This window comes from Saccostrea echinata, unplaced genomic scaffold (assembly GCF_033153115.1).
Source record: "Saccostrea echinata isolate AGI-Se365-2 ecotype Australia unplaced genomic scaffold, CSIRO_AGI_Sech_v1 ptg000036l, whole genome shotgun sequence".
NCBI lineage: Eukaryota > Metazoa > Mollusca > Bivalvia > Ostreida > Ostreidae > Saccostrea > Saccostrea echinata.
The window spans coordinates 9,517,737-9,545,389 of record NW_026889785.1 but is presented as its reverse complement, the minus strand read 5'-3'; the positions used below and the strand labels follow the sequence as shown (position 1 = coordinate 9,545,389).

General features: G+C 34.4%; 1 protein-coding gene and 1 pseudogene across 1 annotated transcript; one reads left to right on the top strand and one right to left on the bottom strand.

Moving 5' to 3' along the window:
* The first annotated feature begins 11,098 nt into the window (after positions 1-11,098).
* Positions 11,099-11,823, top strand: LOC133200000 (uncharacterized; annotated as a pseudogene).
* Positions 11,824-20,928: 9,105 nt separating this feature from the next.
* On the bottom strand, positions 20,929-22,001 carry LOC133199999 (uncharacterized). The gene is made up of 2 exons (XM_061335773.1): positions 21,666-22,001; positions 20,929-21,159 (listed from the first exon to the last, which is right to left on the bottom strand). Exons 1-2 carry the CDS (start codon positions 21,999-22,001, stop codon positions 20,929-20,931), a joined length of 567 nt encoding a protein of 188 aa, XP_061191757.1.
* Positions 22,002-27,653: the final 5,652 nt, after the last annotated feature.

The following is a 27,653-nucleotide window of genomic DNA, read 5'->3' as shown; positions in this document are numbered from 1 at the left end:
TGATGCTTTAATCGTTCATTAAATATTGATACAACTGGATCCTGGTGGTATAAATGATTTTAAAAGATTGTTTGATGCAAAACGTTTTTATAACAATAGACCCTTTTCCTATGACATATTTTGCCTAGGAGTTATTTCCCTTAGCCACCATATTGGAGGGCAACATTCCCAGATCCCATCATTATTCAACCAAGTTCAATTTCTTATACTGGTTACTGAGGTAAAGATAACACTATTTTTCTTATGAATACACATTTGTTATATCCTCTATTAATTCATGATAATAAGATTGTAAATATTTTCCCCCATATTTTTCTTGAATGCATGTTTAAAATTGTTTGCTCAAAGAGGTAAATTCACTGCTTTGCCATACAACATGGCGGCTTAGGGGAATAACTCCTAAGCAAAATGTGTCATAGAAAAAGGGTCTATAGTGGTTCCTTATCAAGTATGTATAGTTTTTATAAATTAAGAAATAAGACCTGATATATTTCTATTGAACAGTCCTCTTGTATGATGACGTCACAGTAACCGGAAGCTATGATACTGCATTCCTCAAGTGTGTAAATTATTATTACATTATTTATACTTCATATTATTTCTTTATACTTAGATGTTATGTTGTATGATAAAGTGTAATAGCTACTAGAGGTCATAAATATTTAGCTCACCCGAGCTGAAAGCTCAAGTGAGCTTTTCTGATCACCCGTCGTCCGTCCATCTGTCCGTCCGTCCGTCTGTAAACTTTTCACATTTTTGACTTCTTCTCAAGAACCACTGGGCCAATTTTCACCAAACTTGGTACAAAGCATCCTTGGGTGAAGGGGAGTTTAAATTATAAAAATGAAGGGCCAGGTCCCCATCAAAGGGGAGATAATCAAGATAATACAAAAATTGGGTTGGGTCATTAAAAAATCTTCTTCTCAAGAACCACTGGGCCAGAAAGGCTGAAACTTATGTGGAAGCATCCTGGGGTAGTGTAGATTCTAAATTGTTCAAATCATGACCCCCGGGGTTAGGGCGGGGCCACAATAGGGAATCCAAATTTTACAATGAAATATGTAGTAAAACTCTTTTAAAATCTTCTTCTCAAGAAACCACTGGGCTAGAAAGGCTGAAACTTAAGTGGAAGCATCCTTGGGTAGTGTAGATTCTAAATTGTTCAAAACCATGACCCCCGGGGGAAGGGCAGGGCCACAATAGAGAATTCAAGTTTTACATTGAAATATATATAGTAAAAAGCTTTAAAAGTTTTAATAATGTAGATTCTAAATTGTTAAAATCATGACCCCCGGGGGTAGGGCGGGGCCACAATAGGGAATCCAAGTTTTACATTGAAATATGCAGAAAAAATCTTTAAAAATCTTCTTCTCAAGAACCACTGGGCCAGAAAGGCTGAAACTTATGTGGAAGCATCCTGGGGTAGTGTAGATTCTAACTGTTCAAATCATGACCTCTGGGGGTAGGGCGGTGTGTTACAACGCACTTTCAAAAAAAATGTCAAAGTGCGTTAATTTTGGGACCACGTAAACGCACTTAGAAAAATTTCATTTTTTTTTCAAAGTGCGTTAACCCTTATCAAGCTTATCGCGGCAAATGCCGCGATCGGCAACTTTGCGTGTCAGTGCTGATCGCAGCACAAGTCGGTTTTTGGATATCGGAATTTCCCATTCCTATTTTAAGAATAAACAATTCTTGTACAAACTAATTTTTGTTGGTATTTCATCATATCCGATTTACAAACTGAAACACTGTTTGTAAACCCTGATTTCATTGGTTGAAAGTACATAAGCTCATCAAAAAGACGCAGGTTGTGTTCCTTGTTTACTTCAGTTAAAAACATGGCGGAATGTATCGACACTGACGATTCATTCTTGAACAACGCCGATATAACTGCATTTATTTTAAATTATCTCGATTATTTGATTAAGAAATTGATTGTGATGGATTTCAATATATTGGTTTTATTACTATCGATGAATTTTTACCGGAGATATAGATGTATTCGTTTGATACAGTTGTCGTTACGTAGAAGACGATAACTGGGACGTTGCTGACGTGCCTCTGAAATAAAACCGTGTAAACCGGTTCTTTGTTCCTGTTTAGTGTATTTTTTTTTTACAATTATTCAGTCTAATGAAATAAATAAACATAGTTCCCTGAAAATTTTCTTTAGTTTAAAGGTTAATGAGGTTTACCTGACATACCTGTCTCACCTGAGCGTACCTGTATCACCGTATGAATATGTCTAGTAAATGGTGATGAAATATCATCGCATCAAAATTGTTATTAATTAAAAAAAAGACGTATTTGTTTTGAAAGAATGAAATTTTAGTATAGTATTGTGTAGAAAGCACTTGCATTACCTTTTCTCACCTGTAACTTACACAGGTGGGTTTCTAGAATGAATCTGATGAAATTGGTGCTGATTTCAACAATAACAAGGGGCCCATGGGCCACATTGCTCACCTGAGCACATTGGCAAGGCAAAAGCACAAATCAGTTCAGTATTGAAATGATTACGGGGGGGGGGGGGGGGCTTGAATTTTAAACTATCTGATGATGCTTCCATGTCATTATAACAAATGGCTTTATTGTACTTGAGAAGATTTTTTAAAAAAATTTCCCATTTATTCCTTTGTAAAAATTTAATCCCCCAATGTGGCTCCTCCATTCATCATTTGAATAAACTTGAATCTACACTACCTGAGATGCTTCCATATCAATATGACTAAACATAGATTTTCTGTTCTTGAGAAGAAATATTTTTAGGTCACCCGAGTCACTCAGGTGACCTATTGCTATCCGTTTTGTCCGTCGTCGTGCGATGTGCTTTAACATTTGAACATTTTAAGCTTCTTCTCTGAAACCGCTCTACCAATTTCAAAAAAATTTAGCATATAGCATCTATGGGTGAAGGGGAACAAAAATTGTGAATTTCATGATCCCTGCCCCCCTGGGGCCTGAGGGGTGGGGCTAAAACCACCAAAATTAATGCAATCTTTAAAAATCTTCTTCTTTACTCCTGGACATCAAGCAGTCAAACTGTTGGCATGATTGTAATAAGCATTGACCCCTCTACCAAAATTGTGAAATTCATGGCCCCAGGGTCAGGGGTTCTGGTGCTAGGGAGGGGTTATATAGATTATATAGTGAAAGTGCATTATTTCTTTGAAAATCTTCTTCTCTGCTCCTGGGTATTAAATAAACTTACTAAGTATATAGTTATGATGAGTAAGAGTGCCTCTTCCAAAATTGTGAAATTCATGGCCCCAGGGTCAGGGGTTCTGGTGTTAGGGCGGGGCTCTATTGATTATATAGTGAAAATGCATTAGTTCTTTGAAAATCTTCTCTGCTCCTGGGTATTAATTACAGTAACTAAGTACATAGTTATGATGAGCAAGAGTGCATCTTTCAAAATTGTGAATTTCATGGCCCCAGGGGCAGGGGTTCTGGTGTAAGGGCGGGGCTCTATTGATTATATAGTGAAAATGCATTACTTCTTTGAAAATCTTCTTCTCTGCTCCTGGGTATTAAATAAACCAACTAAGTATATAGTTATGATGATAGCAATAGGTCACCTGAGTGACTCAGGTGACCTAAAAACTAAATGAAATAAGTGGGTTTTGGAGAAATATTATGGTGAAAAATTATGTAGATCCCTTTTATCAATATTTTACATAGGAAACGCATTGAGAATTGCGAAAACACCGATTTGACGAAATCTAAAAAAGAAGGCTGGCTTGGTAGGTTAAACAATCCAGAATATAGCCTAACTCAAGAGTTCTTGAAAAATTTTATACAATAACCAGGAACCTTGCCAATGTCCTTAATCTTTGACCTTGTAACCTAGGGATCACTGACTTTACCTAGGGTACAACAGTACCAAGTTTGGTATGTCAAGAGCTCTAGATTAAACAGCACTCAATGGTTTACTGACTGACCAAGGTTGAGGTTTCTCTAATTCTCACTCTGTCCATTTTATTTATTTTTAATTTCGTTTATTTTCAAATGTAAGCTACATAATGCATAGTTGTTTTTTTTTAAATGTTTCTTATCACTAAAATTGATGTTCTATAAATAATTAGATATTTTACCTTCCATAAAAACTTTTTTTTCCTTTGCTGATCCTGGAAAGGAAAAAGATATGTTCACTTCAGGAAACAAAAGTCCTAGTTTACATTAGCTTACAATGTCTCTAAATTTGTTTCAAATTTTGAGATTTTATGCAAACGTATGCTACTATATAATAACAGGTATATTTGCAATAATCCAATTTTGCTTTCAATACAAACATTTTTACATTGCAAAAAATATATAAACAAAATGATAATAAGGCCTAAAAAAAAATTATGTTTGTTTCCTGTGACCTGACCAACAAGGGCTAGAAATAATTATTTTTGTTTACCGGTCACACGGGCTATCGCCTTAAATTTTTACTGGTCAGCTTAGTACTAAATTCACTGTCCCACTGGACCAATAGATTTTAAAAAGAATGGCCCAAAACCATAATAATAATAGTAATATTTTTTTATATTGTGATACTTAGAAGTACAATTTAACAAAACAAGAAACAACAGAAGTTGGGACACACAACCCTGTCAAGTTAACTAGCCCGACTGTGAATGAATTTTATTATGCATAAAAAAAATGCTGACCCAAAGGGCATATGCCTTCTGCAATTTATTAGCCCACATTGAAAATTCAATGGCCCCAGACCAGTGGGCCATCAATTATTTCGAGCCCATTCAAATTGCGGCCGGGTCATTTTATTCCTGCCAAATCTGTGATTGATCAATCAGCTGATGCAATTTTTACTAAGCCTGTAATTGTAGCTTTATTTGAGATATAAAATATGTCAACCTAGTCAATATTCACCTTAAGTTATTAATAAAGAGTAAAGATCATTATTGTATCATCTAGTATTTCGAACACTGAAGTTCGTTTTCTACCACTTGACAGCTATGCTGGTGTCCACTGTAAATATCACACCTGGTTAATTCGGTCCGTGATGTTTGACTCCCTAAATAATTATTCATATATTCTTACCTCTTGATTCACTTTGACAAATACAGTACCGACCAGACACAACCTAACAGAAAGCGAACCCAAAGCGCACCCCGGGTTCGCTTATGGTTCGCTATAGCGGACCCCGAGCGAACGCCGAAAGCGAACCCCAAATTCAGTAGCGAACCTAGCAAGCGAACGCGCGTTCGGTATTGCGTAACTGAGCTGTCAATCAGGATTAGCGATAAGACGTGTTAACCAATCAGCGCTTCGACCGATCAGCATGCCAGTTTGTCATTCGATGTAAATAAAACATTCTACAAGCAAAGCGTGTTTATGTACAGTGTGACATTATCATTAACACGATTAACAAAATATTTATATTTTAATTATCCAGGTAGCATGTTATATTTACACATTTATTTTCTTTATTTTTTATTTTTAAAATCCATTTATTTATATTGCGTAAATTTATCAGGCAGTTCTTTAATGTATAAAAGAAAATAATGGTTATCACAATTGTTACTAAAAAAAAAAGTATTTTGACAAATTATAGCATTTCATTATCTCAAGATACTGTACAAGAGTATGTATATGTACGTGCTTTCAATCATTTTATCTTTATAATTCTAATTTACATTTTTGTTTAAATCCAGATCAACATAAAAATTATTAATCTTCTTAATTAAAAAAAAAAAAATAAATAGCTTTTCTGTTCTTGAGAAGAAATATTTTTCTATATGTTCTTATGTAAAACTTTTGATACCCCTATTGGGCCCCACCCTACCCTTGGGGTCATCATTTGAACAAAATTGAATTTACACTACCTGAGGATGCTTCCATATCAAAATGACTAAACATGATTTTCAGTTCTTGAGAAGAAGATATTTTCCTATATGTTCCTATGTAAAATTTTTGATCCCCCATTATGGCCCATCCCTATCCCCTGGGGTCATCATTTTACCAAACTTGAATCTACACTACCTGAGGATGCTTCCATATCAAAATGACTAATCATGGCTTTTCAGTTCTTCATCAGAAGATATCTTCCTATATATTTCTATTTCAGACTTTGATCCTCCATTGTGGCCCCATCCTACCCCAGGGGGTCATGATTTGAACAAACTTGAATCTACACTACTTCCACATAAATATGATCAATCAGGGCTTTGCTGTTCCTGAAAAGAAGATTTTAAAAGAATTTTCCTATATATTTCAATGTAAAAGTTTGATCCTCGATTGTGGCCCCCCCTACCCCCGGGGGGGGGGGGGGGTCAGGATTTGAATAAATTTGAATCTACACTACCTGAGGATGACTCATCATGGCTTTGCTGTTCTTGAGAAGAAGATTTTGAAAGGTTTTTCCTATATATTTCTATGTAAAACTTTGATCCTCCACTGTGGCCCCGCCCTACCCCCAGGGGTCATGATTTGAACAAACTTGAATCTACACTACCTGAGGATGCTTCCATATAAATATGACTCATCATGGCTTTGCTTGTTCTTGAGAAGAAGATTTTGAAAGGTTTTTCCTATATATTTCTATGTAAAACTTTGATCCTCCACTGTGCCCCCCCCCCTACCCCCGGGGGTCATGATTTGAACAAACTTGAATCTACACTACCTGAGGATGCTTCCACATGAGTTTCATCTTCCCTGCCTTTGTGGTTCTTTAGAAGAAGATTTTTAAAAGATGCTATTAATTTTTCACTAATTCTTTATTATCTCCCCTTGGCCTTTTATTTGAACAAACTTGAATCCCCTTCACCCAAGAATACTTTGTGGCAAGTTTAGTTGAAATTGGCCCAGTGGTTCTTGAGAAGTCGAAAATGTGAAAAGTTTACAGACGGACGGACGGACAGACAGACAGACGGACTACAGACAAAATGTGATCAGAAAAGCTCACTTGAGCCTTCGGCTCAGGTTAGCTAAAAATTATATAAGGATTATGGATGTATCTTAAAAAATAAAAATTCTACTGTAATTTAAAGATACCAATATTTTAAAAATGATTTTATTGTTTTATACAGCACCCTGTTATATTGATATACAAATATTATAAAGCATGATAAGGGTTAATATCGACCATATTAACGCACTTTGAAAAAAAATGTGCACGGCTTGGTCAATATTCTTGCAAATTTTAGGTATGATAAATAATTATTTGAACCTGGTTTCATACTTTTTCAGTGATGATGTCACTTCAGGATCTGAGATATACACGTTTTAAAGATTTTTAGGGGTTATTTTCTTTCGAACAGTTCTCCTAAATTTTACAAAAGGGAAATTGGTCTTTAAGAAATGATTGTTTAATAGCATAATTTCTTTCCTTTTTTATTTTAATTCAGTCTGTAATAAGTTCGGTGGATGTGACTTAAATGGAAAAAGGAGCAATTATGATTTTTCTCTACCATGAAAATTCTCTCTCTCTCTCTCTCTCTATATATATGCTGCCTTGATTTATAGAATATGCTTTTTAGAAAGAATGCTCCGCTTTGCGGTGCCCTTGTAAAAGTTCCAGTCAAATGAGTATTGTGGCTAATCTTTTATTTTATTATTATCAAACTAATCAGTCTATGTTCATATTGAATATGATAGCGATCTCGATGCAAATTACGTCACTTCCGTTTCGCACAGGAAAAACTAACAAACACACTTACACACATAATCGCGTACTATATCCCCTCAAACGTTGCGAGGGGATAATGTTGTCTATTACTAAAATTTAAGTCCAAAATTTTTGTTTTATACACATTTTTTCAAAGTGCGTTAAGTGTGTACATAGTAAAAAATTGTTATGTACACTCTTAACCCACTTTGAAAAAAAATTTCAAAGTGCGTTGATTTTGGCCCAAAATTAACGCACTTTGAAAATTTTTTCAAAGTGCGTTGCCACAGCGGTGCCAAAATAAGTACAACGGGGGGGGGGGGGGAGAGAGAGAGAGGAGAAATCAGGTGAAAAACAGCAAGGCAAAAGTTACTCAGGTGAGCGCTGTGGCCCATGAAATGTCAAAGAGTTTATGTATGACTATCACTTTCAACTGTAAATTGTTTATTTTAGGACCACTGTCAACTGAACTCAGTCAACTTAAGAATAAAAGAATTAAAATAACACAAGGATCATTTAATTATTCTTTTGTGTTACACATGTAAATTATCTTTTTCAGAATTTCAAACTCAGAGATGTTGGTTTCTAAGGCCAAGCTTAGGAAAGCCACTACAACTGCGAGCCAGAATGAGGGTGGGGAAGCAGCCTACACCTTGACTAGCAAGTTTGCTGTGCTTATTTCTAGCACTGAAGAACTTGCCCAGTCCAGGGGTCAAGGAATTCGGGATGCAAAAAAGGTGACATTAGACCTGTGCTGGACCTCGATAACTTTCTAGAGAGGGATTAATGATTCGAAGATGGTGTTTGAATGATGAGGGACCTAATATCAAGTGGACTTTTGCCAACTGTGGAAACAATACAATAATTACAATTATTATACCTCATTATAATTATTCTATACATCGCGTTATCTGATTGGTTCTAGATTTTAACGTGACAGGGCCATAAAACTTCATATTTCACTGTCGTCGGCATGCTTTTCATCTTATTCAAACTCTTCAGATACTGCATAGTGCATTTTCCCGAAATCTTTCGTTGAACGAAAACTCTCGAGAGTAGTTGAGGTCACAATTACCTGGTTCACGTCATAAAATTGCTGATCGTTTTATCAGAGTGTTATGTGTCCAAGGATTTCAGTAACTTTAGATTAAAATTGAAAGGGACTTTAAAAGCAGTGCCGAATTTGAAAGTTAATGTTTATTTTTAAAGTTTTTGCTTGTTTCGGTATAATAAACAATTTACTGCATGAAACCCTCAGAGAATGTGATTTTTTCTTGGTTGAATAAATCTTCATATTTCCCTCACGATCATGCAATAAATGTAAATTATTATTAACTGAATAATTTTTATCTTTCTGATTGGCTGAGATCTAACAATTTAGAAAATATACTACGTTATATTAACCTGCACGCGACCTTCCAGGTGAATATATGGATTTATTTTCTCTACATTGATCTAAAAAAGGTCGGGAAATTCGAAATTGATACAAATACTTTTGGAAAGCTATTTCACCTGCCCCCGACTTTTACTCATGTGAACGTAACATTAGGGAATATAATTTGGGATGGGATGGTTAAAGGGGGTGCAGGGGACCCCCCGACACTTTTTTTCTTTTTCCCCTGGTAATCCCCCTTACTTTCAAAATGAATCCTATAAAAACCGGACGGACAACGGACACCTTACTATCGCATAAGCTCTTTTGGTCTCTGACAGTAGAGCTAAACAAAAAGTACAACATGAATTTCTGTAATTTTGCAAAAGTATTCATTAGCCGCAACAGCAAAGACATTTACAGCATCCAATGATGGTCATCCAGAGATACTACAGCACCAAGTAAAAAAATCTTCAAATATGTCAGCAGCATTTAGATTTGGTTTTTATGAAAGTGTGATGCATAAATATCCTACGATGCACCTGCCTTTTCATTAATTTTTCTGTCAAATTCCCAGTGTCCAAAACTACCTGACACAACCACAGTATTGGCAAAACATTAACAAATGTGGTGAAAAAAAATTCATCGCCTAGTTTTCTTTACAGCAGTAGGTTTCCCTTTCGAACAAAGAAAAATTAAGCCATACAATTTAATATATATATAGATAGATAGATAGATAGATATTATTTTCGATGATGAAAAAAAAATAGGTAGATGTACTACGTATATCTACACGATCATTCAGTGGCCTGTTCACGAGAACAGAGATTTTGAGGCTGGAAACACAAGGTGAAAAAAATAATAATAGAAATTCTAAGCACCAATGAATGATTAATCATAGTTAGATTGATCGAAATATATGTATACACATAAAGAAAAATTAAGCCATACAATTAATGATATATATAATTATTTTCGATGATAAAAAAAGGTAATGCTCTATCAATTTTCAATAATACAAAACTACAGACTAAATCTTGAATGGTTACAGTTACAGACGAGTCCACTCAGGTTGTGTTTGAGTATATGGAACAATAGAGCTTGTCTTTAGTGTAGTCAAGGGTAACGAAGTTTAACTTAGTCACGAGAGCTACTGTTTTTAAAACTATCTGCCCATAGTCAAGGTTCATTTCAGACACGTATTTGGGGTGGATCAGAACAAATTATTGACAATTTACTTGAAAAATTCTTGACAAACGAAATTAAATCAAAACGTTCATTTTCAATCTCGAAAACCCCATTTCTTAAAGAGAGAGAGAGAGAGAGAGTCGGATGTGTCGATTCCAGCTTTTTTCACTAAACCTCTGCACATGTATGAGATTACTTGTCATTCATAAAAATTATAATTTATTTAACTAAACATGATAATTTTTTTAATTTACAGGTTATAGTTGAAAGAAAACCCACCTTCCGAATCCAGCAAGGCCTTCAATCTTCAAGACATGATCTTGGTGGCCGCAGCGTTGCGAGGTAAAGGACATAAAAGACAAGGAAATCACAGTACAATGGTATAAAGGTCCCAAAACAACATCATGGACACCATGTACAAGGAGGGTGAAAGGCTCAAGGGGGATGACGGAGCCGTGGACAGAGACCATATCGTCACAGCAGATTTGGTCAACCGGCTTTCGATTAACACCATTAAATTTAAACTGTTATTTAATAGACCTATTCTGCTTTTTTTTAATTTTGTGACGCTGAAATTGTCATTATGACGTCGCGAATGACGATTCTCATTAGGAAGTCGATTGAAAATCAGACGCCCATCCGATTTCCAATCGACTTTCAGATTTTGCTTTCAACTTGGGTGGTTACAAGGTACGATTTTAGTCGAAAGCAAATCGAATGAAAAATCGCATCGTGTGACCTCACCTTTATTCTAAAACAATAAATCATTGGAGTTCTGGTTGTAAAAGGATCACATGAGTAAGATACTTCTATAAAAATTACGATCTAATAGCACCGATAGAAATTTACATCATAATTTATGCGCATAAATTAATATAAGTTTCTCGCTAGAGGCGCTGTAGTCGGTTCGGACAAAAAGTTATGATGGCGGCTGATTTGTTAGTAGAAGAGGACATTCCCGGGGCAAAGTTTGTTCACGCGTCGGTAGAGGAACACACAAATATTCAGTTAAAAAGATGGTTGAAATGTCGTGGGCTTCGTACTTCTGGAAAACGACCGGATTTGATAGAAAGGTACCCAATGTTTGATAATGTTTTATGCAAACAGCGAAAATCACGAGTATCACGATTGAAACATTAACGTAAACAATAAATTATTAACATTTTTTTCTCAGTAATGTTTCGTTTCAATTAAATTAATAAATGATTAAATCTTCAAAAAAAAAACCAAAAAAAAAAAAAAAAAACATGCTTTGACCTTTTGGCCATTAAATAACTTTCCTTATATTATGCAGCTGCCAGAATGCTGTAAACAACAATGTTAAAATTGATCTGAAAGTTGACGATGGTAAATGGCTGAATCTTAAAAAGAATCCAACACCTGCTGCATCCCAAGTTCCCTATGTTCCAATTCAAGGCTGGAAGAACTATACCAAAACATGTTAATCATGGGTATATCTACTAATTACCTTGTGGAATCAGTAGAGTGTGACTCAAACAGCTCTGATGATGACTGTCAAGATGATGTACATACTAGCAAACCATTTACTAAGGGTATGAATCTTTTTAGGAGTTGTCATGTGAAAAACATACATGATGTCAGTTGTAAAGGACACTATTTTGTTAAAGCATCAGTGTTGGCTTCCTAATCACAACATTTCTACAACTGTACAATAACATTATCCGAATCATCAGGATCAGTATTAGAGGGAACATGCACTTGCTCTGCTTCTGGCTTGGGCATATGTTCTCATGTTGCAGCTCTGTTGTTTGCATTGGAGGACTACACTATTGAATTTGGGACTGACTTGCCTACCTGCACAGACAAACTACTACAGTGGAACAAAGGTAGAAGAAAAAATAAGAATCCTGAGACAATTTTCAACAAGGAATACAAGTCCATGAAAAAAACTCTTAAACGTCAAAAAACCTCAGTCAGAAATATCTTAAACTCTGATTCAAGACCTGAAGAACTGAGGGAGAATGAATTATCAAATGAATAGAAAAATGAATTTCTATCAAATTTAGTCATGAATGGACAAGAATGTGGATGGACAAATTTATTAGATTTTCATTATGAAAATTTCAGCATAGATGATTATGGTGTAGTTATTCTAAAGATTCAATGTAGACAATTTATTGATAATTTAAAAAAAAATGTGTTCTGATAAATGTTCCCCATTTGTAGTTGATAACACTGTAGGTCAGGCATTATCTCTGGACTGGCAGGTAAATAGATGGTGCAGGGTAACAGCATCAAATGCGAAAGATATCAAATGTGTCAGAACAGGTATTACGAGTCTAGTCAATAGACTTCTGTGGTCAGTTTCCCCTGTAACAGCAGCCCTACTGTATGGGAGTAAACATGAATCTGATGCTCTTGCACATTACAGTGCTGCTATCCCACAAGTTGACATGGGATGGGTTTGGATAGGATTCAGGATTGAGGATTCACGATAGAAACATATAGTAGTTAATCCAATCCTATCCTATCCTATCCTATCCTGTATCCTACAGCCAATCAGATTCGAGTAAAGGTTGATTCATATTTCAGAATTAATTACAAAAACGGAGTATGTTTTAAAACGTTTACAAAAGAAATATTTATAAAATTACGATAGAAAATAAACATATTTTGTTTATTTTAACACAAATTAATAATTAACTTCGAGTGACATTACGTACGATTTAACCGTGAACGATTACCGGAAGAATCTTCGCATGTAAACAACGAAGAGTTCGGACATCAAGAGATCTTATTTTCTTCAGCATGTTTGGATGATTAAGCCAATTCCTACGTGTTTTAAAGTTCAATAACATGTAACTGTGTTAAATGTGCTCTGTTTGTCTGGATAATTCTACACAAACCGCCAACGGCGGACTTGAACAGATCGATATCGCAGTTGTTTGGTGCAAGAACATGTAAGCAGGTAAGTATACTACACACTGTACATCTGTGCATGTTTATACATTTCCCCCCTTTAAACAATGTTATAATGACTTGAGCCCCTATCACAATTTTATTCTATTATAATATAGACAAAAATCGGGTGTGGAAAAATAGGTAGTGTAGGAAGGGGAGGGGGTTAAAAATTTACAAATACTCTGTCATGATTCAGTGTGTTCTAAAACAATAAGATGTATTATGCCTTTTCCAGCTTGTTATTACTATATTACTTCCCTACTGTGGTTTAAAAAAAAAAGTTTTTTTTATAATTTGAGTGCAATTATAATAAAATAAAGACAGAATCATTTCTTATGCTACTGTTTAAATTGTATTATAAGCCATCTCAGTACTTACATGTACATTGTATGTATGACCTATTCTGGGTTATGAATTATAAATTAATCATTCATTATTCTTCATTGCAGAGAATGATACTTGGTTTTGCCTGCCCTCATCAAAATATTTTGTGAGGAAAAAATGATTTTACATTTAAAAAGTAGGTATGATTATTAACATGTGTTTATGCATGGGTATCAGTATAATACATATATATCATTATCTGAGTTGAGATGAAGTTTCTGTAGATTCTCTGAATAAGTGATTTTTCTTCTTTTTTTTTTAAAAAAGAGTAAAACTGAAAACAATTTGTTATTGTTCTGGTCATCATGGTCATCATCATGTTATATGTATTTTCATAATTTTTTCTTATTCAAATTTTAAGCAAAGAGGAAAACAAACAAAAAACATAAATAGATTAATACAAGCAGAAAAATTCAAAATAGAGAAAAAAAACAAACAAATGTACTCATACTAGTTAACAAGTTGACGAGATGAAATGAATTACAATTTACAAGTAAATTATGATTGTTTAATTAAGATATGACTATGAAGTTGCAGTATAAGATTCGAGTTTGCTTGATTTCTTTAAATACATTACTCTGGGAGAGAAAAAAGGTAAAATTCAGCCAGTCATACATGAAATGAGAAAGATAATCACAATAAAATACAGTTTTAATGTATAATGTATATGACAAAATTACACAATCTACATGTATATATATTGTTATAATCATGATAAGAATTGTTTTTTTTTTGGACGATACTGCATATTTGCTGATGTACATATTGCAGTTCATCTCATCTGCTGCTGGAATAAATATGAAAGATGTTCAAACCACTGTACAAGAGCCCCCTAGTGTCTGAAATCATGATGTTTTTTTATTAAGGAGATCAGTGTGTGAAGTATTTGTTTTCTGTGCATTGTTGACAGTTTTGAAACTGTTCGGTTACTTATGACTAGCTCTTTGACACAAACTTTGACATTTGAAATTCAATTTGAGTGACAGACAAGCAGGCGAAATCATATGCATGTAAAACATCATACAATTGGAAAAAGACATTGATAAACTTAAATTTAAACTGATTTCATGTACATGTATCTGTGAGCTTGGCATTGATATACATGTATACTTCTGATGAATTTGTCTCATAATGGAACATTCAATTGTTATACATTGTAGATAAATAAATAAAATTGTAGATGAGATTTATTTGGCCCAATATATATATATATATTTAACACTGAAGAGGCAATTACCCTGAATAAATATTGTCAACTTGGTCAAGCATTTTTGTTCCTCATTTAGACCCTGAATAACATTCAAGATCAAATGTCAAGGTCAAAAACAAAATTTACTTAAATATGTCTTATAATTACTGAAACTACTGTGAATTCATATACATGTTTTATAAGAAAGAATTCGAAGGAATATGTGTGTGTTCACTGCAATAATTATTGCTGTCAATTTATCTGACTATGAAGATTTATGAAAATGTTTTCTGTTAAACATAAATTAAATTCTCACTCATAAAAATATGGTTATTGAGATACATTTGTATGACACTGAACTGACCATAAACTAAAAACAAAGTGAAGTGAAATAAGAAAATTTAACATTTTGAATATCTTGATTTTTATTTAGCAAACATGATAAAGTTTTTGCATGTTTGTAAAATATTCAAATTCAAACAATGATGAACTGAACATCTCAAACAAGAATAACTTTAAACAATAAATATAAAGCAAATTTTAATCATATATTTAAATAATTTTTTACATGTTTAATAAATAAAAGTCAAGATATTCTAAATGTCTGTCCTCGGTTTATGGTCTTGTCATACATGTGTCTTCTTTCTGGATTTACATGAGTATGAATAAAATCTAAGTTAGGTACATGTATATATACATGTATTATTTTTCATGGTGCTCAGTTTACAGTTCAGGAAAAAATAGTTTTGCATAAATTTGACATGAAACATAACTGTTAAAACATCCAACATATCCTCTTTTTTTCATTATTTAGTATGTGTAGAGAAATTGTATTTTCAACGGGTACGGTTATTATACAGTGTTGTACCTTCCCCGCACAAAGGTATAGACATTAATAGTCTGATTCTCATAATTAAAGAGCTTAAATTTTGTTCCTTTAGTCTACTTATTAATAATCATAACATTAGAAAAGTATCTGAAGTCTTATTTGTTGTCCCCCCCCTTTTTCCACGATTTCCCCTCTCTAACCCCATTTATATACCAAAGTGTATAAATTCGAAAAGAAATTGCAAATACCGTGACGTCTCTCGATCATCGTTAGTATGTGAAATTAAATCAAAATAAATTCGGATTGTATTTTTTTTATAATTATTTTGAAAGCTTACTTTCTTTACACGTTCGCTAGATCAGTACTTGCCTATGATTTATTACAGTCCCTTTGTTTACATTTTAACTGAGTACTCGAAAATTAATTCGTGCGGGGTGTCGGGAATTAATGGACGTCGATCTCGATTATATTTATCATTTAAACATATTAAATAAAATCCATAATTATAACTGATTTTTATATGATGGTTATTTTTTTTTTTTTTTTTTTCGTTTTGTCAAATTAACTCCTAAATATTAAAAAACTGAAAGTAGCAGGATAGGATAGGATAGGATTAGACTGAAATCACAGGATAGGATTGTGGATGCAGGATTCACGATAGGATAGGATAGGATTGTCAACTTATAGGATAGCAGCACTGTACAAACAACAACATCCAAACTACAATGTGCAGGAAACGGGTTTGTGGTTGAACCCAAAACACCCTACTCTTGAATGTAGTCCTGATGGAATATTCATTGATAAATTAAATGAAACAAAGGGTCTAGTTGAGATCAAATGCCCATATGTGCTTAGAAATTGTAATTCCTTGAACTTCATAGACAATCTGTCAACAAAGCAATGTAAAATTTTTTTATTGTGTTAAAGATAATCAAGGAAATTTGAGACTCAATAGAAATCACAAATACTATTATCAGATTCAAATGCAGTTAGCTTTGTGTGAATTGGACGTTTGCGACTTTGTTGTCTGGTCTCCAAAGGGTATGTCAGTGGAGAGAATATCTGTCAGTAATGACTTGTGGTCTTACATGTGTCCTCAACTTGAGGCTTTTCATAGAGAATATCTTATTCCAGAATTTTTCCTCATGCGGCTATCTCGTGAACTTGAAATTATACAGCTTGTTTTCTTTTGATTGTCAAGAATCACGTAATTTATTTGTGCTCCTTCTGTATTAATATCCAAAAAAGTATTGCCTATTTGCGCGCACATGCAAAACTGAAATTCTGATTTGTTTACTAAAACAAATATTAATCTTTGCTAAGAAATGATAAGTATATATATCCACAGATCTCTGTGGATAAGTGAAATATTCTCGAACAGTAATGCAGTAACCGTAGAAAATATAGCTGATTTTATTCTTGTTAATTTGTTTCAACTGATTGGTAAAATTGAAATAAAATATAAATAGGGTGTCATAGAACATAGAAAATTATTAATGAATGCACATACAATGTAAGCATCGGTTTTATTGTGAAATGGATTCCTCTGTGCTGGATTTTGTAGAAAATGTCGTTCTCACAGGTTATTGAAATAATGACTTCCTGGATATCAATATCAACAATCTAGTACGTATTCAAAGGCGGGTCCAGCACCACCACCACCACCCCCTCCTCGTTCGAGTTTTGTTTTGTTTTTTTTGTTTGTTTTTTTTGGTTTCGTTTTTGTTTGTTTTTTTTTGTGTGCATTTTCTTTGTTTAACCTGTTTATACTCTCAATTTATCTATACGTAACGTTCAGACACGTTTTGTTTCAGTGCTGATTCCGATTCGAAAAATGTTTCATGTCGATAAAAAAATGTGAACCTGCCCCCTACATGGGTAAATGGTAAAGTTTTACTTGAAATTTCATTACCACGATGAACATAATGATACTTTTTCCACGTCAATCCTTTTTTTTGTCCCTTTTTTATTTGTTGTCATCTTGAAAATATACAATTAATTATCAATAATTATTTACTAAGTAATTAATAATTACTTATGCTTTAATTTCTACGCCTACTAAACGTGATATAGGAACTATAAATATTTCATGTAATCAAAGTTCTCTTTGAATAGACCCCTCCCCCCCCCCCCCCCCCCCATAGAACATGTAAAAAGTCTCAACTGTACTGCCTGCCTCCTTTCCCCCGAATTACAAAATAAAATTAATATTGCTTTCTGTTTATTATGAACAAAGGGCCATCTATTTTCAAGATTTCAGGTTCACAATATTAAATTGACGTATTCTTAATATTATATTAGTATACAGTTAAAGTATAATTATCATTGAGGGAGTTAGCAAGTTCCAGTTCCCCAAGGTCAGGACTATTTTCCGAGGTGAAGCCGAGGGAAATAGTCCTGGTCGAAATGATATACTTTTAGTCCTGGTCCAGATGATATACCTTTCACTGTTTTTTATACCGATACAAACGTAAAATGTAGAGGATTCAGATAGCGTGATTTCAAAGCAGGGATTACCTCACTGAACTAACACATGAACATTAGTCCATTCATATATCATACCAATGTAAAAGTAAAATCTAGAGGATTACGGATAATCGTGAATTAGCTTTCGAAGCAAGGATTAGCTCACTTGACTAACACACGGGGATTAGTCCATTCTTAACGATTTCTAGGGAATTAGTCACATCTAACGATCTAATGTTCTATAGGGAAAAAATCAGTAAAGGTTTAATAAACCAAGATAAAGTAATTGAATACAGTATTTACATATTGATTACCAATTTAAGTAAACAACAGTGATTTCTGTTCACTAACACTCGATTGTATTTGAACAATTTTCCTGGGGAAATAAGGCAGGCACTTTATCCTGGAAATGAACTAGATTAGCTCATAATGTACACCTTTGTATGATAAGATGTTCTCAAAGTCTAAAAAATGTTTTCCCTTGGTGTTTAGAGCTTCATTAAAACACACGCTTGCATAGGTTGTCGTTACAAAGGTATATCGATTACTTAGAGGAAGCAGTAAGGAATCCGCGGGGGGGGGGGGGGTATCCGGACCCCACCCCGATCGATACCCACCACTTGTATAAAATTCATATAGCAAAATACCAAAAATATGAAGGGGGAAGGGTCAAGTAAACTTTGTAAAGTTGGTAAGACATGTAGGAAGGTAAAGTGACATCCCCCCTTTCAAAATATGTTTTTCAGGTTTAGGTTAGTTTTCTTTTCTTTAAATAAGGTTTTGTCCTTTGGGTCGATCTAGTTGTTTTTTGTTTTTTGAGTTGGTGTGGATACTTTTTCTGGGAAAAATTACAGGAAAATTCCTCAATTGCGCTGATAAATTTTTCCGCGAGTCGACATTGCTTTTCCGCGAAAAATCCTTCTTTACCGTGAAGTACTAGTATTATTTTCTTTTCCGCGAAAAACTTCTATTAACCAGGTAGTACATTTGCTCCTTGTCTACCACGGGGATGAATAATTGTAAAAGTCTCTAAAACATCGTTAATAGACCAAGTAGATTGTAGGTCATCTACGCAATAACCTATACATCTTCACAATGTCAAGGTTTTGTGAAATCATTCCTATTTAAAAAGGTAGTGAAGAGAAACAATATCACAAAACCTTGACAATGTGAAGATGTATAAGTTAATACGTATAAAATGTCGTTGAAACATGCTATCTGTTCAATAACCCATAGATCCTAATATATTCATGTGTCGGAACAAGCTGCAATTTTGAAGAAAAAAAGGGTAAATTAATTGCTGATAACTTCGATGTTGGAATATTTCCCAACTGTTGAAAGAAAAGAATAAATGAAGGTTCACATCCTTTCCTTTTTTTAAGGATGGGCTCTACCTCTGGACAGCGCAAATAAAATATTATAATAGGTAGACACAGGTAAACTTATGTAAATCAAACCACAGAAAAGCAGTGTCCAGTAGGGAGCGTAAAATGTTTTTTTTTCTTTTTTTTTCCTGAAAATATAATGCAGATAAGCAGGAAGATATATTATTACACACAAAATCATTTCCTTGAACACCTGCAATCAAAATCCAACAAAAAGTTTAACGATCCTCTAAGTCTTTTTTTTACAAAGCTTGGCAATTACGGATCGTCAAGTTAAAACAATAAAACCAATACTTTGCTTGTGCCAATGCGGGGCTCGGAAAGTCAGAAATCCGCTTAGAATGTACTGTACATGTACATCCCTTTTTTCCCCTATGATTCAAAAAATTTCAAAGCCAACCATACCAATTGATAAAAGATTTGTCTTTAATTATGAAAAATAATTTAGTAAGCATGGAACAAGTATGTTATAACATGTATACCAATACATCGAAATGTACGTTTATATGAAAATGAGATTAAATATACGTACATAGTAAAATTTACATGTAAGCTGGATTTATTTTAAAACATGACGTCCCATTCTTGTTCATGACTTCGCATAAAGCAACGTCAAAATATCACAACGTTATCATAAACTATGCTACTTTTACGTTTATATAAAACATAAATAAAGCTTTGTACATGCATATATTGATAATTTCATGAAAATATACACTCTTTCAAAGAGTTTTAAGGAATATTATTTAATTTTGACACGGGGCCATATTTTGCACCAAACGCACCTTGTCCTTTCCACAAACACATAAATTGCCCATAAGTTAAACCAGTGTAAAATATCATTTTCTTGTCATCAACTTTCACATCAGCAATGGAAAATGTCTTTGACTGTATACATTTTTTTCAAGTTCAGAAATCTTGCTTTTTAAATCAAAATTTTCTGATTTTAATGCTAAAGATTCATTCAAGGTTAAGCAACAAGATGATGTCTGGGTTTCTTCATCACATGAATTCTTTAACATGGAATACGGATCTTGGATATTTAGACCTTTCTGCCCATCAGAAACAATGTTTACCTGCAAAATAAAATAAGTTTTGACTCTTACTCCTTCAAAGATCAACTTCTTTTAAACAGACCGGTACTTGCTAAGTGTCAACCACTGAAAAAAGAACTTAGAGATGGAAGACCTTGCATTTAACTTAAACCTACCTAATCAGGATTAATTGAATGCTAAATTATTTCTTTGTTGAATCATGTAAGCAAATCAGTTGCAGGCATTGTAGAAAAACTGCATCACCTGCATATTTTTTCACAACTATTGCAACAAACTTACCATTATATTGAGTAATGAAACAACAATGAAAGCATGTTGTTGTTTTAATACATTTCAATTTTTAAGTGGGTGAAAATGTATTGTCACTGTAAAAATAATCTAGTATTTATATACAACATTATTTAGATGGAAAAGCCAGTACACATTTGACCAGACACACCTCTAAAAAATATATACCTTAGAGAAAGGGAGATAGCACATGTCTGTTGATATAATACAGAAAATTTCTAAAAACCCTCAAAGTTTAACTCACTTGTTCACTTTCAGAATTCTGCAACATTAATAATGCCTCTGCTGCCTGGACTGTATCATGATTAGTTGTGCAATGATCCTCATCTGACGGTGCACTAGTAGCTTTCGTTTCAACAATGTCTATATTCACCAAATCACTCTTCTTGCGTTTGGGTTCTGGTGACCATGTTAAATTTTTTCGCACTAACGGCCTCTTTTTTTTGTTTCTGACAAATTTTTCAAGCTGAAAACAAATATAACGATAAGAATTTACATTTTCTAGATATGTATATAATTTGGCATAGTGGTACTATGATATCAAATAAATAAAAAAAATTCGACAATACTTATTTACTCTTGATATTTTTGGGAATTTTACATGACAATGTAGGTTCTATGAAGCAAACATTACATGCACGCACACACATTTCCATGAATGAGAATGAACGTCTTACTTGTATTGTCAACAATTCTGTTGAGAGCGATTTGTTTTTAAATTATGATAAAATGCGACACTTTACTTATAACAGTGATATGTTATTAGAATATAGCACATATTTCAACCCTATTGGCATATGATATATACCTTATTGTAGTGCTGGGTACACAATATTTGTTAAATTCGCATGTATCTACCTATAATCTTAGTGTGATATTTTAGACTAATGAACATACATGTAATACCATAAACATTGACATGTCGGCCTTTTAAAAAAGTTTTTACATGTAGGTCAGATCAGCTGTGTTTACCTCATGTTTGGTAGCTGTTGCCGGAATTGGGTCAGGATATTCTTCCGTGGGGCCTCTACCGCCCTTGAAATGCAAACTACATATATATGTATCCTTCTTTACTGACAAAGCAGTAAAATGCTCTCGTCGACATGCACTGGCCCATCGAGTACATTTCTCCGGTTCCCGATGAAATTGTGGAAAGCGAATGAAGAAAACGCCTTCCATACCTAGTCTATCCATATATCTAGAGTCACTTTTACATAGACCATATGCACAATGCTTAGTTGCACCTCTGCGTTCGTGTTTTTCGCTAATATTAACTGCTAATACATTATCCACCTCAGACACCTCCATGATGTTATCGTCCGAAAGTATGGCGACGCGCGTAATGCACTGTGGGACTGAGTTATATTTAGCACACTCAAGAGTTATCGATCGGTGCTATTATCTTTCGCTGCTGAGTCTGACGTAGCAATCGTCATTGATGACGAAGACGTTTGGAGTCAGCCGAGGCCGAAAGCAAGATGGATTCCAATACGCTAGTTGTAAGTTTTTTCAGTTTATTATAAGCCCAGTTAATAAAAACAGATTTTAAATCTATAAAAGTTTATGACAAAAAAAAATTATACACACTCTGCAATTCATAAAATTTTAGTTTAAACGTGAAAACTTCTTAAATGAAAGAAAATGTTCGTTGCGGCCCACGATGGGGGTTGTCGGGACTACGTTATTTGATGTAAAGTAACATATTCCCTTTCAGAAAACTGTTTCAGAGTCTATATCTTTGTATATTTTTATTATCTTTAAACTATAAATAAAAAAGAATTATACTCAAAGGTCAAGTTAATATCCCGAATAATTTCTCGAAAACGGAGATACATATCTACATACATAAAAAATTACTGTATCGACACTGTCAGACCGAGTTTAACGTGAAATGTTGATTGTCGCATGATCAGATCCGATGCCTCATTAAATATCTGTAACAATTTCTTGTCCGATATAATTATTAATATCATTTGTCTTATGTTTTATTTTAATTGATCGCTACTTCAAAAAAAGTGGGAGAGAAGCTAATGTTACGTCAGTTTAATACACTGCCACTGTGCAATCACCGGCCGCAGCGGCGATGATCTAAACCTATAAAATTTCAGCTCAAAAGATAATTAAGAATCGGTTGCACTTTCTGACGATCACGAACATACTATGGACCATAATAAATTAAAATGAACTACATGATTAACTTCTCTATTTTTATGCCTATAGGTGTTGATTATACTTAACTAAAACTAATTAATTTGTGTGTGTGCCATCTAGAAATTTTCCTTACGTAGGGCCCTGGTACTGATTCAAGCTCTGTTGAACTAAGACGTATTAGAGGTGCAAGATTTGCAAGGGGGCGTGTCTGTCATCCAAGAGTAAGATCGGGTCGTTCCAGGGGACAGGGTGTTCGTGCTGCTCGTCGCGGCAGAAGGTACCTGATAGAATAGGTGCGCCCTAACAAAAAATACTATAGTCAACTACAGTGATAATTTTGACACTTTGATTTACGAAAGTGATAACTATGAAATTTTAATTTACTATAGTGATCACTATGAAAACTTTATTTACTGAAGTGAAAGCTTTGATTTACAACAGTGATCACTATGATAACTTTTGAGTTGTGATAACTTTGAAAATTTAGATTTACTATAGTTAATTATAGTATACTATAGGTTTTTCTAGGTTAGGGCGGTTGCTGCTAAATATATTCAGTTGCAGGTAGGTCTACTAAAATATTCCCTTATTAAATACACTTACAAGAATAGAACATATATGATTTTTATAAAAGTTAATTTGATGCCTTATATCGATAAATTGTGTAACAGATGTTTGCATGAAGTGGATGCATCATATGTTTCAGTGTTTCTTTCTCAGGAACGCATTCATAATATGCCAGAAGATAACTTTAGAGATCTTATGTTACAACTCTTCCAGAGGAACCGAAGTTCGGCTTTTGATGTCCTGGAGGAGATCAGCAGGGCCCAGGGAGTGGACACCATCCATCTGCTGATCATGTGCAAGGACAGCCTAACTGGTTCACTTGTTTTTATTGCAGGGAGATGCCAACACATAAGGAACGCACCTATTGTGGACAAACTGAGCAGAATTGCTTCTCAAGACTCGGAACAAGTTTTTTTTTTTCTAAACATTACCTGCATAATTGCTTTTCTCAAACTCTCCAGCAATGTTACAAGAGTGAAGAAAAATTAGCTTGTCTGTTCTATCTATATTTTCGTTGAAATTCCAATTTGTTATTTAAAAAAACTCAACTACTTCACACTAGACTTTTCTGACCCAAGATTATTATGATCCAGATCATAAGCTTTACTACACTGGGCTAACAATAAAAATGGTCCGTTTGAGCAACGCATCAAAATCAATCCGTCCCTATAATTTTGTTTTTACCATACTTAAATTTTGTTGTTTCCAGAGATATAGAGTGTATCATATTCAAATTCATCTTTTCTTTGTCATTTAATGAGAGAGGTGGAAATGAAACCATTTTCCTTTGAAATTGAACAGGGTGACTGCTCAACATTTTTGTTCCATTAATTGTCGAGGAAGTGAAAAGATTACACAATTGATTGTCTACGACAAAAGATTGAAAAAAATAATTATACAAGAAAAACTCGGGAGAACATGTAAAATAAATAAGACAGTAATTCACAAGGTCAGTGATGGTGATGGTCAAGCTTCAGATCGGAAAATAATTTGTCAAATGAAGTAAAACTAGTTTTGTGCCCAAAAATCTTTGCAGTCATATTTGCAACAGACTTCGTGCAATTTCAGCCATTTTTTGTGAAAAAAAGACTTTTTCGTAATGATTGACTCCGAGATGAAAGATGGGAACTCCTCACAGATAGGAAATCCTGGTTTAATGTCTCTACCGTAAGCGATCACTGGTGCGTTAAGCCACATGTCTTTAATTGACACCAGCCTACGGGCTACAAAGGCATAGATGGACTCTTTCAAAACACTGCAAGTAATGAAGAAGGTCTATATGACAGAATAGGAAATGCCGGGGGATAAGGCCCCACATAATTCTGGTTCTGCTCCGTATTGATAGAAGTGAGGGAAATACCCTTTTACAATTCGGTGAATCCGAAAGCGGAAGGCATCATGGACATGTTTTAAAGTATCTTGCCCTTTTAAACACATGTTGACGGGGTCCCATGTGTCGACATTGAGGACAAGGATCATCAATGGGTAAATGCTCACAATGTTGACAGACACGGTATGCCACGCGCAGATTAGGGACGTGAATGCCGTTTTCCTGGGTACATTCACTTTCTTCTTCAGAAGAAGTTATTAGGGATAATTTCTTCAACCCACCTCTTCTCAACATGGCTGAAGCAGCGGCAGCTGCTTTACAGGTCAAGATTTCAATTGGATCAGTAGAGATTTAATAAGAATACGAAGTATAAAAATAGATGGTGTCCAGTCCATAGCGTAGCGTGAAGCAATGCAGCAATTTTTTTTGTCTTTTTCTTTGTACAGGTCCTCTGTCAACAGCTTTTCCTATGATCCGCTCTACTCTGCAACTCCAAGCTGTTACACCTTACCCTGCTTTTGTCTTAAGCGATTGAATTCTGTTAATAACCCCCCCCCCCTTATCCATACTTCCATAAATACTATCTAGACTTAATCTTATGTACTGTAGCATCTAGGTCTAGTCTCCTTGTCACGTGTCAAATGAGCCCTCATCTCAATAATATCTTACACCATAAACAACTGCATCTTGTTTTAGAGAATACAGTACTACTGTCTCCATAGTTCATAGAAGTATCCGCTGGCTTTTCCGTTCCAGAGAACCATGTGGCATTTGGGGGGCTCATGGTCATCTATGTGCCATTATCCTTTTGTAATGATTGAGCAGGAGTCCATTCCAATAATTGCAATTAAGTCTAGAAATGTAGCAATTTGACAAACATTTCTCGGCATATCCGTGATTCAGCATTTTCATCCGAAACAACGAAATTTTGTAATGGTTTCGATCTGTTTTTCCCTGTGTAAAGTGGGAATATCTTAAAACAGCAGCAGTTTTTCAATTGAGGAAATTCATTTATATATATCGGTGTAGAGGATTTCTCTGGGAAAAAAAGGTTATGCCCTTGCGATATTGAATTTTCTATAAACTATAGTGAAATTGTTATAAGTAATTAAGTCATGTGATCAGAAAGATAAGTGATTGTCATGCGGGGTATTAGTCGGCGATGGGATAAAATGTCGCTAAAAATTATAGCATTACATGTCTTTTTTTCATTGTTTTAAAAACAAGGTCTGTGAGCCAGTGCTCACTAATAATACCCCCGCTCTGATGTGAATACACAAGTTCAGTTATGAACAGACACAGTGATAATCAGGAAATTGACATCAGGTTTGTACAAAACGGAATCCCAACATATAGTGTGCTTAAACAAAGAGTGTGTTAAACAATGTGATCAGCCCTAAACTTGGAGTTGAACTATTTTTTTGAACAGTATTCAAGCTTAAAAGTCCATTTGACAATACAAATCAAGAGCAAACACAATCCTTTAAAACATCAGAGATGGGATCAGGTGCCATGGAGGAATGAGCATCCCCTGCCGACCGGTCACACCCGCCGTGTGCTCCTTCTCATGATCGGGAAATTACGGAAAAATCTGTCAACAAATGTGTTAATAATGGCATAATAATTTGTTTGAAAACGTCAGTTAGCATATGACTTGATGATAGATTGTATTTGCTGACAAGGTCATTGTATCTGCCATAAAACTTACGAAATGATGACTTTAAACGAGACTGCTGATATTCTTGTTTCAAGATTTTGTTAATAACTTACCTCGTTTTAGAAATTGTTCATACGTAAAGCATACTCTTGCGTATGGAATCAACCGAGAGATATAAACCCCGTATGCAGGTGATAAGGGTATATTGCTGCACGAGTAAGGGGAGTTGACGTTTGAAAAGTTAGTCATCACGTTTATCATCAAGATTACGTCTTTTTCTAGTAAAATATCCAAATATGAAACAGATGTGTCAGACTCGGTATCTTTTATATCAAGCTCACCGGGATATATCGTGTCGACATAAGAATAGAAATAACCATTGTTAACTGACAATATGTCCTCGATATTTCTAAATGTCGAGTGGAAGTCCACAGCAAGCGTCTTTTTCCCCACCTATTAGAGTAAGAACGAATTCTATTTCATATGAATACAAATATAGGTCTGCTAATAACGGGGCGCAATTGGTACCCATGGGAATTCCAATAGATTTTTGGAAGACCTGGTCTCCAAAAACCGCATAGATATTGTTAATCAGAAACTCAAGCATCTTTTTAATATTAACTTCAGAGTACTTGTTTGCACAAAGTACTTTTGTAAATGACCAATGACAAGGTAATTAAATTTACGAGTTCCATTTTTATTGAAAAAGCAGCAGTCAATGATGTCAAAAAGCCTGGACTTTAATTTATCATTGGGAATGGTTGTATATTAAGTTGAAAAGTTGTAAGTTTTCATGTTGTTGAATTTGGTAACGTTTTGCGATTTCAAATTCTCCAAAAGTTCCTTGGAATTTTTAAGTATCCACATATGATTTACACTATTTCTCGAATATATTGTTGCCAAGTACTCTTGACGTTTCTCCTTCACTACTTTTAATATTTTAGTGAATAGTAAAGAGCTTTGGTTTAAAATTTACTGCAACCTGCTATGTATATTTGTTTGAATTAGGATTTTTATGAAGTTAGTGGCTCTAAGTCTTCAGTTGTTCACTAAGTTGTCAAGCACCTTAAAGATTTAAAATGTTTTCTCCCTAACCGCTTTTCCTTACAATAGCTAAACATTCTTCCAATATCTTGAAAAGGGCTGCTATTGCATGCAGAAAAGAAGATAGTAACCCTTTCACAGGGCCACCTTTAGCAAACTCAAGAAAGAAGTTTATATAGATTCGCTTATATTAATCACTAATCTATAAACT